The 15,992-nt window shown below is 37.4% G+C and overlaps 2 protein-coding genes across 8 annotated transcripts in view; one reads left to right on the forward strand and one right to left on the reverse strand.

Moving 5' to 3' along the window:
- The window catches only part of mrpl11 (mitochondrial ribosomal protein L11), a 54,527-nt gene that overhangs the window by 8,574 nt on the left and 29,961 nt on the right, over positions 1-15,992 (reverse strand). The gene's annotated exons all lie outside the window — the stretch shown is intronic.
- Positions 10,089-14,371, forward strand: tmem265 (transmembrane protein 265). 5 transcript variants are annotated; one of them, XM_083561371.1, is made up of 3 exons: positions 10,089-10,731; positions 12,170-12,362; positions 13,027-14,371. In XM_083561371.1, exon 3 carries the CDS (start codon positions 13,029-13,031, stop codon positions 14,043-14,045), a length of 1,017 nt encoding a protein of 338 aa, XP_083417497.1. In that variant the 5' UTR covers positions 10,089-10,731; positions 12,170-12,362; positions 13,027-13,028; the 3' UTR covers positions 14,046-14,371. The 5 variants fall into 5 exon arrangements, with proteins under 5 accessions (XP_083417497.1, XP_083417499.1, XP_083417500.1 ...); XM_083561373.1 differs by lacking the exon at positions 12,170-12,362 and having other exon boundaries at positions 10,089-10,496; XM_083561374.1 differs by lacking the exon at positions 12,170-12,362 and having other exon boundaries at positions 10,089-10,355.

Consider the following 15,992-nt stretch of genomic DNA (forward strand, 5'->3'; position numbering starts at 1 on the left):
TTTAATATAGAGGGCATAAGGTTTTCACTTTGATGATCTGGCCAAATTGACAGGCCAGCCTGCAAAAGCCTGGGGATCTAATCATCCTGATGTCAAGCAGTCCAATTAAATTCTTTCTTTACCCCGCTGTCACTGATAAAAGAAGAGTAGTCAAGAACAAAATGGTTGCTCTACATCACCTTGATGGGGGCATTTAGTTTTCCCTAGACAACTCACTCAGACAACTCACTCAATACTTCAGAAGAATATTAAAGTTCTTTATCATTTTGAGACTCTTATAATTTATCCTTTATGGCCTTAAAGAAGAAAAAAGGATTCTTCACAGTCATACCTGATTAAATTAGTAAAAGTTGATGTCACAGCAAAAGAAGTGATAAACATTCTAATTTTCTGAATACCATGTTTTCATTTTCTTTAAAAATGGTAATGCACTCTTACAAATATTGTTTCTTCACTCAGTAAGGTCTCCTCAGTGTATAAAAATGTAAATAAATAATTCTCATTTTTGCTCAAACTTTCTAATTAGGACAACTGACTTACATTATGATGAAAAATATAAGATGCATGGCATTTAAAACCAGCATTTTAAATAAATAAAAGTTTTTGCTTTTGTTATTAGTAAACAAATATCTTAATTCTTTAATCATTCAATGTTTTTTTTTTCTTTTTTTTTCTTTTTTCTCATTCTTTACTAATTTACCAGGCACCAGAAGGAACATGCTGACCAGATTCATATTGTGATTTCAAATTAACCACATTTAAGATCTTGCAGATCACAATAACATAGTGGAAACATAGGCAATTTTTTGTTTATAAAAGACACTAATAATGTCGTTTGACCCTGAATCCTGTTTGGTCAGTGGTAAAGGAACTTACCAGAAAGGTCATTTCAGTACAGTTTGACAAAATTAATTTTCAACTGCTAAATTAAACATTCATTCAGCCAGCTCCAGAATTATCATCACCCTTGGTAAAGATGATTTAAAAAAAGATGAGAAAAAAAATGATTGCGGTTTATCTCCTGCAGAATGAGAGGAATTTAATTTGAAAATAAATGAGACAATATTGTTTAAAGCTCATATTTGTACATGCACATATGAATGCTCATATCTACAGATTTGCCGAACACAGTAAAATTTTGGGGTCACCGAGTGGCCAATTTTACTGCGAGATACGTTCACTATGGAGGACATGACACAACAAAGCCTTTTTCTTCTGTAACTGCAAATGTATGTGGCTAGAATATACTAGTACCATTTTTGAATATAAAGGGTTATTTTGTCTGAAGAGCCAAAAATACAACAAAATAAAAGAGAAGAGTAATCTTCACTCTGAAGATTCTTTCGCAAATACAGCAACATGGAGTGACGAAACGACCAGTACCCCTTTCAGATCATTAATTTTTAATAAGAGGTGACATATGGTGACATAAGTGACAGCAACTACTGATGACTCGATGTGGGCATGTCCAGTGACATGACAAATTTTACTTGAACCTCATGCTAATAATGACAACGAATCACTTAATCACTGTGTGCAGACATTCACATAAAGACATTAGTGAACATGTGATCTGACTCCTTCCAGTTTCCCGTGCTGATCAAAGTAGTTTACCTAATAGTGCGCTGACCAACTACCACCGGTGTTCACCGAGATATTAAAACTTTCCTGTTGTCCCCTCATGCTTCAAACAGTCCACCATTGTTCATGTCCTGAAAAAGCCACAGCCTACCTGCCTCAACGACTACCGCTCTGTAGCCCTGACCTCATAAGTGATGAAGTGCTTTGAAAGACTGGTCGGAAACTTCATCACTGCATCACTACCAGACACACTGGATCCGCTACAGTTCATGTACTGGCAGATCCGTGCCACTGAGGACGCCATTGCTCATCTTTTTCACACAATGATGAGCCACCTGGACTACAGAAAAGGGAATTATTCAAAAATGCTGTTTGTGGACTACAATTCAGCGTTTAACACCATAATTCCCTCCACGCTCACCTCTAAGTTGGAGGTCCTGGGTCCTGCCGCTGTGTCAATGGACCTCCAATTTCCTGACAGACAGACCACAAGCTGTACAGGTGGGCAAACACACCTCATCCACCCTTACCCTCAGCATTGGAGCTCCCCAGGGCTGTGTTCTGAGTCCCCTTCCAACTCCACCACCATCATCAAGTTTGCTGACGACACTGTCATGGTGGGCCTGATGTCCAACAACGATGAGACAACCTACCTGGAGAGATGCTGCCAGGAGAACAATCTTCTCCTGAATGTCTGCAATACTAGGGAGTTGAGAGTGGACTTCAGCACGAAGCATTAGCGGTCATACCAAACGCTAAACATCAACAGGACCCCAGTGGAGAGAGTGGACAGTTTCCGGTACATAGGTGTTCACATCACACAGGACCTGTCTTGGTCCTGTCACTTTAACGCCCGTAAGCCCGGCAGCGTCTGTACCATCTGAGACACTTAAGGGACTTTAAACTACCTTCTCAGGTGCTAAGGACCTTTTACACTTGCACCATTGAGAGCATTCTGACGAGTAGCATCACTTCCTGGTTCGGGAACAACACCAGGACAGGCGAGCCCTCCAGAGGGTGATGCGGTCAGCTAAACGTATCATCCGCACCGAGCTCCCTGACCTGCAGGACATCTACAGCACACGGTGCCAGACCAGGGCCAGAAAGATTCTGAAGGACCTCAGCCATCCCAACAATAGACTCGTTTCTTTGTTTCGTTCAGGGAAGCGCTTCCGCTCCTGAAAAAAAAACGCAGAGAGAATGAGGAGGAGCTTCTTCCCGCAGGCCATTTGGAGTTAAAACCAGGAAACAACCAGGAACTAGTACTGGACCTCTCTCTCTCTCTGTCTTCACTATTTCTGCACAAATTTTTTGCATTATTATATGACACCTTAACTCTGGACTGTCACTTTAACTCTGAACTTGCACAGCACAGTGTCACATACATATATTTTCTATAGTTTAAACTTTATTTATCTACTTTATTATTATTTTTTTTTATCCTTATATTCTATTCCTTTTTTCATGCTTAAATGTCAGACAGTCGTATAAAGCAGTTGACTGCATGTCGTACTCTGTATGTATGTGTATGTAAAATAGAATTTTAACTTGAACTTAGTGACCTCATGGTAAAGTGACAGCTCAGTTGCAGTAATAAAAGCACTAAATACACAAAAAGAGTGGTTTCATAACCACAGAATCAAACTTTAACATGATGATCTAAGCTCAATTAAAAACCTGAAGCTGAAGGACCACAAGAACCTAAAGGATCTCTATGATCAGATAAACTTAAAACAGCTACATTACCTCTTTCTTTAATTTTTGATCTTTAATCATTCTAGAGCAGACTAATATTTGAAGCAATGCTTACATGCAAGATGTTTTAGAGGCTCAACACAATTATTGTGGTGCTGTATGTTTGCATGCATGATGTGTGTATGTATGAGCATCAAATGTATAGACCAGAGATGCACAAACAAGAGCCAGCATGCCAAAGATGACCCATGATGGCTTGCCATGCCATATTTAAAACAAAAAGGGAAAAAAGGAGATGGGGTGACATTTAGAAAAACTTAGGAAAATAAGGATCATATTCTCTCATATGTCTCTCATTAGAGGTCACTGAATAGCTGTATTGGGCATTAATTATTGTACAACAAACTGTTTCTTATTGTGATATACATTTTACACATTTTTTACTTTAAAAACAAAACAGTTCAGCAAATTACAGAATAATGTTTTCTATTAATTAATTATTTTTTTAAAAATATAATCAAATCATAAATGAGAGAAACCATTGCAACTTTAATTTTATTATAAAGTTTGTTGCAATGCAACATTTATTTTTTAACCCACAGCCCATCAAGTTTGAATTTGGCTCTCAATAAGCAAAGTTTGGTCACCTTAGTGTATTTTTTCCCCTGACAAAAAATAAATAAATCTCAGCCTAACTGAACACTGAGCGGTTCTGTGAAGCATAATCACTGAATTACTCAGCTCTGTCCTATGAGTACAGGACTGGTTTTGTAGAAGCTAGAGTTTGCAGTTTTGAGTCCACAAAAGTTTTTTTGTTTGATTAAAGATCACATTGGCATCAAAACCGATTGTCGTTTTAAACACAAGTTAAAGTTTAATATTGACCTCTGAAAAGCATAGCAGAGGACAATGACAAATCAAATTATATAAATAAACTAGGCCATGCCTAACTTTCTAAATCAATTATATCATTTCAAACTTTGCAGTCAAAACTGGTTCTGCAATCTGCTGTTCTATTTTTTTTTTTTTTCTTTCAAAGATTTAACAAAGAATCTGAGTCTACCTTTAATAAATTTGATTTGAAATGCAAACTGTGCAAAGCTTTGAGTGTATTTATACAGAAAAATAATCTAGGCCATAACATATAGCTTCAGAATGAACAGCTTTGTAGTTGTTCAGAGCCAGCTCTTTCAGTATGTGAACGAGGTATATTAATGGATCACGATTTTCACAAAGAAAATATTGAAGAATGTAAGTGGAACTGAGTTCTGTGTATAGAATGCATCATTCCTTTGCAGCCTCTCACATACTGGCTCCTGTTGTAATTTAAATGTTTCCTTCACCGCTACAGTTCAAGATAATGAACAGTATAGATAGACACACAAACAGACACAAACACACACACACACAGATCACCATAAAATTAAAATTGTGTTACACTGATTATCTCATTAAAATGGTACCGGCCATGAAGTGGGAAACATTAGGCAGCAAGAAAGCAGTCAGTTTTCGGAAGCACTAAAAATTGGAAAGCATTAGGATCCGATTGCCTTAGACAAATTGTGATAGCTAGATAACTGGTAAAACTGGTATGCAGCGTTTAGTGTTTACCAAAAGGAATCCAATAAAGGACAACCGGTAAACTGTCAACTGTCATGGGTGCCATTTTCATGCACAAATTCCCAGAAATGTTAATGCTGGTTTGCATAGAATATGCCAGAACATTCAGCAGAAATTGTTCAGGAATGCTTTGAGAAAGATGACAAAGAGCTCAAGGTTGACTTGGCTTTCAAATTCGCCAGGTTGCAATCTGATCGAGTATCTGTGATGTGATACAGACAAATCCAAATAATGAAGGCCCCACTTTCCAGAGAAAGTTCCTAGTTTCTACAGAATTTAAAGGATCTGCTGCTAAACTCTTATTTTATCACGATGACCACAGCACACTTTCAAAAGGCTTGTGGAGTCCATGCATCGGCAGGTACACTGCTATTTTGAAAGCACAAAGGTGGATTTAATGTTATGGCTGATCAATATATTTATACAACAGTCAGTCCGAATACTCTATTGGCTAGGTTTGCATTTAATCCGTTGAAGGCACAGGCAGTTCCAGGCAGTTTAATAGCCATTTTAAATTAATGTGCGGCCTTTTAAAAAGCTGTAACAAAAGTAACAAAGTCACAACTGGAAACAGAGTTTCACAGCTTTTGTAAACATTTTCTAATTACCTTAAGTAGCTAAACGAACGATTGAACTAAATGACGAGTGATTTAACTGATAAGAAAATAAGGCAATTTTCATAAAGACAAAAGATGTAATTGATGAAGAAAACCACTGGAGGAGATAATGTTACAATTAGAAAAATAGCAGCACAATGAATTAACAGACACAGATTTATGTAATAAATCTTTACTCTCACAGGATTAATTCAATCTAATCCAAATCTTTTTACACTACTAAAGTTATGTGTATGATCAACACCAACACAGAATTCTACATCTGTATATAAACTAATTAACAAAAATGAACTGCTATTTTTTTATCCATTGTCAGTTGCAGACATACCTGCCAGCTTCATTTAATCAATACTGACAAATGACCATGGAAAGAATGAAATCCTATTGAATTTTCTTTATTTCAGCATAAATTACAGAAATCATTATCTGAATTTCATGTAAACAGACAAAAGTAAGCCCAATGTTTATTTGTTTATTTATTTATCTGGTGTGACCCCTTGTAGAGCAACATCTGCAAGTAAACATATATAACATTAGCCCATTCCTCAGTACAGAACTGGGATGTTGGTGGGTTTCTTACATAAACTGCTTGCTTCAGATTAGGTCTAAAAGAATATTGCAAATTATAAATTTTTTATTCCATTTATTAACTACACATGGAGCACTGCATTTCCCCGTGGTTCATTATTACTGGCACACCACCTGCTAAACTCTGGACCGCTCTGGGGTCTTATTTATAAGCTCATGTATGTTTCCAGTTTTGTGCGTACGCCACTTTTCACGTTAAGTTTATGCATGCTATATGTGTGTCACCAATTCCCCTTCTGTGTTTCCACGTTGTGCTTACGCAGGGCTCAGAGATTACTTACAGGTGTTAACTTTCTCCTGTCAAGTTTTTTATTTTTTTATTTTTTATAAATCACAAATATTATATTATTTTATATTATATATGTATATTATAAATTAGACCAGTAGACAGGTAACACAGAAGATGCTGCAGAATTTAAAAAATGGAGGAACATAGACAAAAAACAGCAAGGGGCGTAGAGACGATTCAGGCAAAAGAACACAAAAGTTTACAAAGTTTGGGAACAATTCAAACTAAAACAAGGAAAACCCCATACAGTGCTTTAACCTTTTTAAAAGTAACTTGAGATTGATTTTTATTTATGATTTTTTATTTATATATTTATATTTGCATTTTGATGTAATATGGCAATTAAATGCATAAAATGGGTTTAGTTTCCACAGATTTATTTGCAATAAAAATTTTCATTTTAAGAGACGCGTCTTATTTTCTCTTGCATATTTAGTATTGATATTTGATGAATAAAAAGTACTTCTCATCCGATTATTCGATCAATCGATGGACTCATCAGTAGAATACGCGATTGCTATCAAAAGCTGCAGCACTACTTCAGATCCTTCCATAACTGTCTATTAGATTAAGGCAAGGACTTTGTCATGGACATTCCAAAACTTTAACCTCATTCCTCTTTAACCATTCTATGGTAGCATGACTTATTGGGGTAATTGTATTGCTGCATGACCCATTTTTTTCCTGAAGATTCAGTTCATAGACAGATGTCCTGACATTGTCCTTTAGAATTCACTGGTTTAATTCCAAAACCATTGTTCAATCAATTTTCACAGATGGGATCAAGTTCTTAAAACTGAATGCAGTATTTTTATTATGCAAGCATAATCCTTCTAGTTAAAAAAAACAAAAAAATATATATTTTTTGGTCTTTTTTCCCCCCTAATTGTCCTCTGGCTTGTCCACATTATCCTTAGCAAACTTTAGACAGGCAACAATGCAATTTTTTGAGAGTCGAGGCTTTCTCCTTGCAACCAAGGTTGCTCACTCTGGTGTGATCAGAAGTCCTTAGAAATCCTTTAAAACTTTCTTCAAAAAAAGTTTTGTAACCTTTTCAAAGGTAATAAGAAAACAACTCTTATTTGAAGATCCTCAGAAATCTCCTTAATTCATGCCATTATGCACTTTGAAAACGCATGTTGTGAAGATCAGACATTGATAGATACCTGTTCTTTAAATTAAAAAGGCCACTCACTGACACCTAATTGTCCCATTCATTGAAAACAGATGCACTCTAATTTTACCATAGAACTAACTGCATAGAACTAACTGAGTTTCACATACTTTTGCCACACACATATGTAATATTGGATTATTTTTCTAAACAAATAAATGACCAACATAATTTGTCTCTTTTGATTGATTGGGTTCACTTTGCCTACTTTTAGAACCTGTGGGTAAATCTGATGTTTTGGGCCATATTTCTGCAGAAACATAGAACATTTTAAAGTTGGTTCACCAACTTTCAAGCAACACTATGCATGAATATACACACTGACAGTATGATATCCATATAATGCTTATATAATATTAAGGAGCGATTAAAAAAACTTTAGCTGAAAAGCAATGTAAATAGTACCTAGTAATAGAAAAAGTAACACTGATGATAACTACTGGTAAGTCCCTAAGAACAAGAGAGCTCATTAATACTTAAACTTACGTAGAAGCATAGAAATGTGTTTAGACACTAAATAATAACAGAGGAAAGGATTAGATTGATGGTACAATGACCAAATATGACATTTGAGGTTAGACATTGCAAAAGTGAATCAAAGAAATGTCACTTTTTTTAGGCCTGGGAAGATTTACTATATACTTATATGAATAAGGAACCGTGTGTAAAACAGGACATGTACATGAGTTTAATAGAAGACTTTTGGCAGGAAAGAGGACTAATTGAGCCGTGCATGCGAATATGGGTAATTCACTGGCATGACAGAGGATGGCAGCGTATAATCAGGGACAGGGTTAATTAAACTGTGCAATGTGAGGCACTTTCATTAATTACCCTGATTCCTGTTTTCCTAATTTCATTTGCTGCAGTATCCCTTGTCTTATCACATTTCTCCCTACCAGAGAGGCATGCATTTGATTAACTTTAAACTACTAAATTCCCTGTCTCCAATACAACACTTCAAACTTAGAGTGGACACCCAGCAATTAAGGTTCATGTAACAAAACTCAAATGGTACAGTTTCTAAACTTGAGCATGATAAGAGATTGATTAAAAAAATGTCTAATTGGCTGATGAACATATTTATGTACTGGAGAAAGTTCTCTGACCAACACTTGGCTGACTGACTGCTGAATACAAAATCTTTTGAGATCGACTGCTGAAACAAATGTGTTTGGACAACGCATAGGTTTCGACTCAGAAACTACTGGCTCAACACATCAAAGATGCAATCGTGTTGGACTTCCCTTATTTTTTCACAGGTAGACCATCTGTGTGTAAATGAGGTGTGTGTGTGTGTGTGTGTGTGGTGGCAGCTCACTGCTACTGTGTGTGACAGATGGCTATTGGGTATGTGAGTACGCAGTTGGATTGAGACTTGTTTGTGCTGGAGGACATTTGGGCAGCAATCAGGTCCTCGGCACTTCAGAGTTATCCTTCACGTCCTTCCAAACTTTGCTGTTTCTGTCAGGAGAGAAAGTGATGACTGTGCAACGCTGGACATTTGCAACTCCCTCCTTCCCACTTCTCTTTGCCCTCGTTTTCTCTTTTCTCTTATGCTGAGGGAGAGGAAGTGAGACAGAGCTCAAGCTCAGACTGACCTTCAAAGACACCCATTGGGACTAAAGACAGAAAGCTTGAGTGTGCAACAGAGGAGGGGGGCAGGCCAAAGAAAAATTGAAGTTGGGTAATAGAAAATCTCTCTGTGAAAATCAGTGAAGCACACAGATGATTGTGACAAGAAAGATGACTTGGCCTCCCCCTTTTCTCTCCATGGGTCTGATTAAACCACACACTCAAATGACCCCTGCAACCACAAGAAGATGAGGTGCAAGGTTGTATAGAAAATGGTGCACATGCACAGAGAGAGAGGGAGAGAAGGAATGAAAGAGATTGTGCCAGGAGATCCTTTTGAATTTATATGTTAAGAAGACGAAAACTGGCATGCCAGAGCACTTAACAAGAGCAGGGAACGGATAACAAGATCATGCTCAATTTCATTCTATGATGCTGTGCAAATTGCATCTGAAAATAAATCACCTTCTCTCATAAATTCTACACTATTCCCAGACTGTAAAAAAAGGTGATACGTTGGAGCAGCGGTTCATTTCCAGGCTGCCAAAAGGTCTTCATCAAATATGCCTAGGAAAAAAGAAATGATTGTTCAAATGAGGACATCGAATTACCAGGAGCCTGAAAAGGTAAAACGATTCAGCTATGGTAGTAAATAAGAAATATAAACCAAAGCTTGGCAGCATGTCAACAACTAAAATAATGAGGGAATTAATAACGTAAGACTGATGACGAGAAAATCGGTGATCTCTTCTCTTGCAAATGTACTTACTGTGGCTATGACTGAATTAAACCATAACACTTGACTAGTGCCTTCCCAGCACGAATACACGGACAATTCAAACATGCCCGCCTGTAATTTCGAGTGATTTGTCCAGAAGTGAGAACTGGAGAGAGAGACACGAACCTAAAAAAAAAAAAAAAAAAAAGGGGGGGGTGGGGGGGTGAAGAGGGGAGGAGAGGAGGGCGCGTGCACGTAGGCTGCCTACAAATCACACGCCGCAATCATAAACTCGAGCGATGTGCGCGTTTCATTATATTATTTTCCCCGCGCCAGGAAGCGCATCTTGCCGGCTTATCGTGGGAGTTTAACTTTTTTTTTTTATATATATATTTTTTTTATATCTTTGCAGATTCAGATTCTCATCCAGCAACGTTGGTCGACTTAAACCCCCAACACCGAGCCGTGCACAGAGCAGCAGAGGAGAGCGTCAAGCTGGTGAGACCGCGCGCCACAACCTGAGGGGAAAGAAAAAAAGAAGAAGAAAAAAAAAAGAACTATCGGCAAGCGCACGCGCGAGGTTCGGGCAAAAAAAAAAAAAACGGTGTCACGCAAAAAGGTCCGCGGACTGCGTGTTGGGTAGGAGACAGTAAAAAAAAAAAAAAAAAAAGGCAAAACCCTGACAATTTCCACTATCCAGACAGGATTAGCACTCGATTTGAGGTTTGACAATGTAGCTATTGAGCTCGTTCGCGGAGCCTAAATGGCTTCTTTGGATTTACCGGTATGTGGTGAGATCGAAGCGCAGCGACCGCGACGTTTTATTGAAGCAAGTGAACTATCCTGGACGAATTCGTCTAAAAACACAAGGAAGGTAATTGCAAATCTATTGCAATACAGACACAGAGACATGTGCAAAAATTCACTGCTTGTTTATTTTTGTGTAAATTGTTTACCTCCTTACAATAATGCAACAAACTTTAAGTCATGAACCGCTGCTTCATTATCCAAAGTTTGCAATAAAAGTTTACAGTGAAATGTTTAAACCTGGTCATAACAGCAAAAGGAGACCGCAGAGAAAACGCATGCCCACCTAAAGCATCACTAATCTCTGTAGTATACTTTCCTCCAGACCATGCCTTTGATATCTGAGCAATAAAAGTCTGATTACATTTGTAATGCTCAAAAGATCAAGGTTATAAATCTACTATATTAAGAATATGATGTGATTAATTTGCAAACACCAGTCCAACCCTTCACAGCACTGGACACTGTTGTGCTTATGGTCTTGACATGGACACAGAGCTCTACTCAACAACCGTGGAAAGCACCTCGGTTTCGATTGTTACATAGTTCATGTGAGACAGGTCGTTTTTATTGAAGGGAAAGCCAACAGAGAATCAATGCTTGAATAATGCATGCAAGCTCACACTTGTGAACCCACATCCACCTGTGCATTTTCCAAGCCATTACTCATGCTCACAGTAAAACAGGGCACACTGGAATCCTATAGGCGCTATTGATGTTTTTAGGGTTTTCAACCAACTCTCAGTATTTATATCAAAGTGAATTACAGGTTGAAAGTTGCGTCTGGAAGAAAATAAAATCTCTTGACCCATCAAACAGACATGTGATGCTCAAATTTAATACCACAGGCATTGAAGATTAGAGTTGAAAATACTACATCTGATAGACACAGGGGTTTTTGAAATGCCATTTTATTTCAATTCTGGAAGTCTTTATTTTATTTACTTATTTTTTTCCCCCTAAGACACAAAGGTTAAAAAAAAAAACGAATAATCCGAGGTCATGTACTAAACATCTTCATCTCCTCCATGCGATGTATTAATGCATTTTATTCATACAGTTCCCTAGGACTGAATACATTTGTCTATTCCTGTGCATTGGTATTCCATATTTTTACCCTCAGCAGTCTCCTGTATCCTTTTGTCTCTCATTCGGTACCATGTCACTAACCACTTCACTCATTTCCCCAGACTTATTTATGAACTATCACAATCATGCACTAACATTTTATTAGCTCTGTAAAAACCAAGGGAATGAATCATTGTCTCTCTTTCGCTTTCTCGCTCTCCTTCCCTTGCTAATAGCACTCTCGCTGTTTAATTCTTGGTTTTCCTCATATCATTGCCAACCTGAGTATTTTAAAATAATATATGTAGTTGCATGAGGTATTGTAATCCAGTGCGAGTCTCCTCATTAGGACAGATTTAATTAATCTCTGCAATGGATAATGTATTCATAACGATGCCATTACCACATTTCTTAAATGCTAATGATTTTCATATTAGGATGCCATTGATCATGTCAGCTCCTAGCATCCAAAGCTGCCTGATGGACTTCTCAAAGGCAATTGGCCATGGAACACAATTGGCTGAGGATGCATGCATTTGATTTGACTGTAAAGATCACAATTATTTCTTCATACAAGTCAATAAGAAGAGTAACAGTGTCCTTGACAGAAACATTTCTTTAAAGAAAAAGGTACAGTGCCTATACGATCATGTAATAACATCTTGTATTATTGTTTGGCAGTGTTGAAGATTATGTGCATCTGCAAAACAGCGCAGTTGTACAGTGTCAGAGAATGACCCTGTAAAATAAAAGCCATTTTGATAGTGCTATCCTTCATAAAGGACTGGTGGTCCAGCAGAAAACAAGCATTACCAGCATTCCTGGTATTAAATATAAAACAATTAATTAATAAAAAATAAGGCAGTAACACAGTGATTAGTGTATGCCCTATGCAGAAATCTTGAGACTTGTTTCGACAAATTCTAAGCAACGCAGTCTTTATAAAAATCTCCAAAAGAAAAGATCACATGCATGTGCAGTTCTTTAATTTTATATATGGACAGTAACAGTGCTCCTGTCTAGGTAAAGCTGAAACAATAAATCTAGCCACAGGGACAACGAGTCAAGTGCCTATTACAGAAAATAATCACTTAAATGAATACTAAAACATTTACTATGCATAGATACCAGACATTTGCACAAATATTCACTGTCCTTAGCATATTGTAATGTTATGCTTATTAGTATACCTAGGAATACTTCAAACTACATGCCCTAGAACCTTTAAAAATATCCCTGTAGATTTGATGCAATATTACATTATAACCATGTCCCTTTTCTCCTGCTACTCCAGGTATGTTACCTTCACCCCAGGTGTGTTTGTCCACCTTGGTGACTGTGAGCACAATGGCTGTGCTTGATCTTTATCTGCTGGAACAGAGCATGCTGGGGCGTGGAAGTAGGGCTTGGCCGGCTACATGGGCATGCACAGCAGTGGCGCTTGGTGATCTAGGCTTCCTGCTGGCACTTCGGTTTGTTTCAGCCGGCGTGGCGTCAGAGGCTCGTTCACCACGCCGTGCATTTGCCAGCGCTCTCTGGTTCTTGTTTCTGTCCTTGCTGGAGCTCAAGCTTTTCTTTGTGTGCCAGAACTACAGATATGAACGCCGGCCAGCTGACCCATTAGCACGCAAGACCCTCACTCTTCTGCTCTCCGTGGGACTGCCCTCGCTCTTTCTAGTACTGACGGGAGCTGAGCATGTAACACCGGCACATAGGAAGCAGGAAGTACGTGCCAGGCTTCTTTGGGTTGCACTAGACCTGCTAGATGTGCTGGACCTGCAGGCTGGTTTGTGGGAGGAGGCTCAGAGTGGTGCAGTAGTCCCATTATGGGTTGATGGTGTTGTATTTTTCTACTGCTATGTGCTGCTACTTCTTTTGCCCTGTGTCTCCCTCACCGAGCTGGCACTTCCAGGACTGAGGCGAGCACACAGGGAAGCTGTGTACCCCTGGCTAAGTCTGTTTGCCATTAATGTGATGACACTGGGGCTGAGGGCTGTGGGTGTACTTTGGTACAGGGACCCAAGGATATCCACAGTGTTTGTGGGGAAGAATGTGCTGGCACTGGCTGTCAAGCTTAGATCATCTTGGGATATGCACAGGAATGGTAGCAGTGGGGGGCAGAGAGAAGGGGGTGAGGGAGAAGGAAGAAACCAGAGCTTAAGGATGGATGCAGAGCAGGTGGAGCAAGGACAGGGTGGTACAGCTCCATCCACTCAGGACCACACACTCTTGCGAACTCATGGCCAAAGCCATACAAGGCTTGATCATGCTGACAGCTCCCTGGGGTCTGCCTACATTTCACAGGAGCTCTAGATGGACAGATCAGCTACTGTGGATGAGCAACAATTACAGATTTATCTTTTGGTCACCATTCATTCTCTTCAGTCTGGATTTGGCCAAAAAAAAAAAAAAAAACTCATCTTGTGAGCACATTTTCTACTAGAACTGAGGGTTGCGTTTTGATCCTGTTTAATTCACGATCATACCTGGAGAGTCATTTCTGCTATTCAGTGCCTTTTCTATACCACAAAACATTTCATTTAACTGCAAAAAATTATTTTGACTGTTTTCCATGTTTATTAATAAAAAAACTAAAAAAAAACTAAAAAAAAAAAAAAAAAAAACAGTACCATTAACACAGTTTTATTTTGTGTGATTTTTTTATTTACAATCTCACCACTTTCTTGGTGCATTATAAAGATGGTATCTGTCCATTTCCAATGCTCATTTCCACCATATAGTGCTTTGACTAAAGAAACATGAAGCCAGGCCTCTTTTTCATATTTACCATCATTTTCATATAGAGACATTGAATTCAGTGTGTTTGAATATTCTATGGCAGTTAAATACCAACACTCCTTTTCATTTTTAACATTGCAATGCTTTTATCATAAAAGGTTCCCACCATATATGTCCCAATTAGGCTATATTCCACAGAATCGATTTTAAAAATAAAAAATATATATATTTTTTAATAACTATGTGAGATAACTATTTAATATATGAACCATTATGCTACTGCAATGATTAAACTTACATATACCAAAGCCAATCTTTTCTTCATATTTCAACCCTATTAGGTCTGTGCTTCATAACAACGAAGGACTCTAGACTTAATTTAATTTAATTTAAATATTACATGTTTTTTAAATGTTGATTATAACAAGTATCTGTTTCATACACCATTTGAAATAAATAAACAAACAAAATAAATAAATAAATCAAGGTTACATAATCATGTTTCGGTTTTGCTAATATGATTATACATTGATTAAAAAAATTTTTTTTGAGTCTGTTATTAGGTTATTAATAATATAAGAAGATAAAAATGCATGCAATTGAAACTGCATTCACTCTTTTTTATAAGCCCCATAAAACACACATGACCCCGATAGACCAATAGACACTTAATAGGTTGTAAAATTGATGTATTTGTATGTTGGGGAATTTTTTTTAATTTTTTTTTTTTAAACAATTCTAGGTTATTCCAAGCCCCCAAAAGGACATAACTCAATGAATTGTGTTTGTGTTTAAAACCCCCAGGGCTGTGTGCATCATGGGTACTAAGTATGCATAAAGATATAAAAAAAAAAATTGCACAAATGGGTATTCAGAAGACAGTCATAGCTAAAGAGTTATTCATTATTATTACACGAGGAAAAAACCTTTGGATCCCTACTTGAGACTAACACAAAACATATAAATGAGAGAGAGCACCTTAATCAGAGATACTGTTTATCTGCACTGATTTTTTTAAATGGATAAAGTGATGAATAAAAAATTTAAATGTAGCAGCGGAATGTTTCCACTGGCATTATTTTATTAATTCAATAACTCAATATAGAAAATTCAAAATGAAATGGAATAGGCTGAATCCAACAACACACAGCCACCTTCCCATACACACACACACACACACACACACACACACACACACACACACACACACACACACTACAGTTTCATGGCTTGAGTAACCAATATACGTCTGTATATTAAAAAAAATTAAATAATGAATAGGATGTTTTGGATCAAGTGCTATTTTATTAACTGCTGTATAAATATAGGGTAAAAGCTATATAGTGAACTTAAACGTAATTTGCAGTGATAAATACAACTAGGCAAATTTATGCAGCAGTATATATGCCCCAGTAAGATGTTTATTACAGTGTTTGCTATACTCTAATTTATATATTCGATATGTCATTTTCAATGTATTACAATTTACACCAAAAGAAAAGAAATTCTGAACACATGCTT

This window comes from Silurus aristotelis, assembly GCF_946808225.1.
Source record: "Silurus aristotelis genome assembly, chromosome: 14".
NCBI classification, from domain to species: domain Eukaryota; kingdom Metazoa; phylum Chordata; class Actinopteri; order Siluriformes; family Siluridae; genus Silurus; species Silurus aristotelis.